At 46.2% G+C, this 4,043-nt stretch overlaps 1 protein-coding gene across 1 annotated transcript in view; it reads right to left on the reverse strand.

The window, feature by feature from the left end:
- The window catches only part of LOC102770918 (UDP-glucuronosyltransferase 2B31), a 26,365-nt gene that overhangs the window by 11,298 nt on the left and 11,024 nt on the right, over positions 1 to 4,043 (reverse strand). Inside the window, exon 4 of the mRNA XM_006756418.2 lies at positions 2,134 to 2,265. Within this exon, the coding sequence (XP_006756481.1) occupies positions 2,134 to 2,265 (132 nt within the window). The remainder of the gene's footprint in view (positions 1 to 2,133; positions 2,266 to 4,043) is intronic.

Genomic DNA, 4,043 nt, shown 5'->3' on the forward strand with positions numbered 1-4,043 from the left:
TCAACCATTTGACCATTTTACTGGTAGCTAGGATGTGCACTGACCACCAGGGGGCAGATTCTCAACTCAGGAGTTGCCCCCTGGTGGTCAGTGTGCTCCCACAGGGGAGGGCCACTCAGCCAGAAACCGGGCTCATGGCTGACGAGTGCAGTGGCTGTGGCGGGAGCCTCACCCGCTTCTGTGGCAGTGCTAAGCTCTCAGGTGTAACATCCCTCGAGGGCTCCTGGACTGCAGGAGGGCTCAGGCTGGGCTGAGGGACCACCCCCGACCAAATGCATGAATTTTGTACACCGGGCCTCTCTGTCTCTCTCTCTATATATATAAAGTCAGCAACCAGAACACTGTAATGACCAGAATGACCATTCACTATGACGCCCACTGCAGCCAGCAAACTGGCAAGCACACGGTCACCTTAAAGGTGGATCCACCTCCCCCCTTTCTAATTCATTTCTCCACTTTTATAAAACTCAATCAGCCAGATCATGACAGCTTTCCTTTCTCTAGATCACTGTGGCTGGCTTCAGTACCTGGATCCAGCTTAGTGAGTCCTGGCTATTCTTTCTCTGAATAGTACTCAGAAATCACACTGAATAGGCCTATTTCAAAAATTTGGGAAGAGTGGCCTGGATTACTTAGCAAACCTAGAATGGCATGACTTCTTTTAGACTGTTATTAATTCCTGCTTAACATTACTGTTAGAATTTCTGAGGTCACGTAGTTTGTACCCTGTTTTCAGGAATTCTGCAATGAGATGGAGCAAATGACAGGGCAGAGTTTGGTGATTTTGGTACCCTCCTGCAATTCTATATAGTAAAGAGGTAATATGCAAATTAGCCCTCACGCTGTAACATTGTCACAAGATGGCTGCACGCACAGTGGAGGTCGGGCAGTGGAGGTGGGGCTGGCATCCACTTCGCACTGCTTCTGCCGGGGTTTTCGTGGCCCCACGTGCCCAGAGGCAGGGCATCGGGGTGGCACTCCAGGACTTGGGGCCATCCTGCAGCACGCCTGTCATGTGGAGCGGGACTCTGAGACTAAGACTGGAGGGCCAGAGCCTGGAACAGTGGGAAGGAGGGCAGGCGCTGGCCCTGTGGGTAGGGGCATGGCCTTGGCCTAGCCCAGAGATTGCGGGAGGAGTAAACTCAGGCACAGATATTATTAGAGTTAAAAGCAGGGACAGGGCACAAGGGACAGATGTGGAGTCAGCAGAATGAGGGTGAACACCAAAGAGAAGAGGGACCACGGAGTAGTGTACGCAACGATGTACCCTGAACGTGAGGGCACACCTGGTCCGTAGGGCGTAGCTTTGCTGCCCTCAGAGGCATCCCCAAGAAAGTCCTGCTAGAAGGAGGTTTGAACCCAGGCGGAGGGCAGGGGTGGAGCCAAGTTAGCGCACAGGTGCTTGACCGTGAAAGAGGCTGTGAGAAAAGCTGATGTGCCCTTAGGGGGCATAGCCAGGGCATGGCTTAAGGTGTTGTTGGGTGGTCGGGAGCAGAATGTGAATAAGCGAAATGACGTGACCAGTGTGAGGGGGTGTAGCCAAGATGGCCGGCAGCAAGAACCTGATCCCAGTAGCAAGTGCAGGGGTTTGTGCTCAGAGCATTTGGGTAAGGTCCCATGGCGGGGGCGTGGGGGGGGGGGGTCCGGGTCTCCTGCAATTTCATGCGACAGGTCACTAGTATCACTATAACACCAAACTTTACATTGTACCTCTTAAATACATTTCATTCTGATCACAATGTTAATGCCAAAGTTACTGTTAAACACATTTGTACTACTATTTTAGCTCCTGCCTTGTATATTTTGATTTGAATTGATAGCTGAGATAAATAGGAGCTATCATAATGGCTTACATATCACACAGGAAATTTATGTAATTATTGCCTAGATAGTTGTGCACTATTAAGCTGCTTCCAGTGGTCGGCAAACTGCGGCTTGGCAACCCGCGGCTCACGAGCCACATGCGGCTCTTTGGCTCCTTGAGTGTGGCTCTTCCACAAAATACCAACTTCTGCGAACGGCCCACAAAGTTTCAATCGCACTGTACGTGTGCGCCCGCACATGGTATTTTGTGGAAGAGCCACACTCAAGGCGCCAAAGAGCCACGGTTTGCCAACCACGGGTCATTCTAACCTTTTGCGGAATCTGGGCAAGGGCTGATGCAATCACATTGGCTCTTTCTTCTGATATGTTCCTGACCATTGATCCCAAAGTAAACACGACAATACCATGTTTTCCAGAGCTCTGGACAAACTCTTCCATCTCCTGTAAAAAAAAAAAAAAAATCGCTCCATCACAAAAGAGTAATAGCATAGCAAATGTCATTGAAAGGAATGCTTTCAAACAACTACTGAGAGAAATCAGGTATTATCTGGAGTTATGAGTACTTCTTTTGTTTTTTACAAGTTGTGCTAAAATATACATAACATAATATTTACCATGTTAACAGTTCCTAAGTGCACAATTCAGTAATACATATACTCACAATATTGTACAACCAAGTTATAGAATTTCTTCATCTTGCAAAAGTGCAACTATACCTGTTATGCAATAATTCCCTCATCACTGGTCCCTGGTAACCATGATTTTATTTTCTGTTTCTATTAATTAAACCAGTCTGGATACATAATATAAGTGGAATCATATGGTATTTGCACTTTGTCAGTGGCTCACTTCACTTAACACGATATTCTCAGGCTCCATCCATGTTATAGCATGTGTTAGAATTTCCTTCAATTTAAGGCGGAGTAAAATTGCATTGGATGTAAATACTGAATTTTGTTTATTGATTCTTCCATCAGTGGGCTCATAGGTTGCTTCCACTTTTGAGTTGTGAATAGTGCTGTTATGAATTTGGATGTGAAAATATTTTATTGAGATGATGAATTTAATTCTTTTGGATATATACCAAAAACTGGAATTGCTGGACCTTAGGGTAATCCTACTCTTATTTTTTGGGAAAATCTCCATTGTTTTCAGTACTTGCTTTTTTTTTTTTTTTAACAGACTCAATATTTCAATTCCCATGGAAAGATGCATGTTATATGAGATTGATTTCCTTTATCATGTATATTTTTGCGAGACATTTATGATACATATATATTTATATATATGATACATATATCACCAAAAAATGAAATAGAGCCAGTACACAGTAATTAGACAATTTTATATGACTATGTATAATGTTTTTAATTACTAATATGGATTCTTGGAAGGAAGCCACATAACAGTTCTGTATTCACTCTTTATTCTTTATCATTATCGTTCTACACAATCACTCTGTTTCATTTAAAGCAGGTTTTCTGTAGAATTATTTTAGATTAGTCATTAGTGTTTTATTTCCCTAAGAATTATGACTGGAAACACTATGTATCTTTCTCTCTCACTTCTGTAAAACTTTGTTACAGTTTCCTAAATACTTCCTCTGAGTCACTTTTTAATGGCTAGAAGTTAAGGGTAGTTGATATTCAGGAGTCTGGTATAATGGTTTAAAATGTCCTTGAAATAGTACTATGACATATATATATATATATACTAGAGGCCCATTGCAGGAAGATTCCTGCAAGAATAGGGCTTCCAGTGGCTGGAGCCAAGCAGAGAGGGGAGCGAAACCAGCCGAGGCAGGCTTCGCTCCCACTCCGAGCTGCTCCTGCTGGGTTTCCTCTCCCTCTCCCAGGTGCTGTGGCGGGTTTCCTCTCCCTCTCCCAGGAGCTGTGGCGGGTTTCCTCTCCAGCTCCCAGGCGCTGTGTTGGGTTTCCCCTCCCTCTCCCAGGCGCAGTGGTGGGTTTCCTCTCCCTCTCCCAGGTGCTGTGGCGGGTTTCCCCTCCCACACCCAGCCCCTCCTGCTGGGTTTCTCCTCCTGGGCACAGCCCCTCCTGCTGGGTTTCCCCTCCCACTTCCAGCTCCTCCTGCTGGGTTTCTCCTCCCACTTCCAGCCCCTCCTGCTGGGTTTCCCCTCCCGCTCCCAGCTCCTCCTGCTGGATTTCCCCTCCCACTCCCAGCTCCTCCTGCTGGGTTTCCCCTACCACTCCCAGCCCCTC

The sequence above is a fragment of the Myotis davidii genome, unplaced genomic scaffold (genome assembly GCF_000327345.1).
Source record: "Myotis davidii unplaced genomic scaffold, ASM32734v1 scaffold234, whole genome shotgun sequence".
Lineage (NCBI taxonomy): Eukaryota > Metazoa > Chordata > Mammalia > Chiroptera > Vespertilionidae > Myotis > Myotis davidii.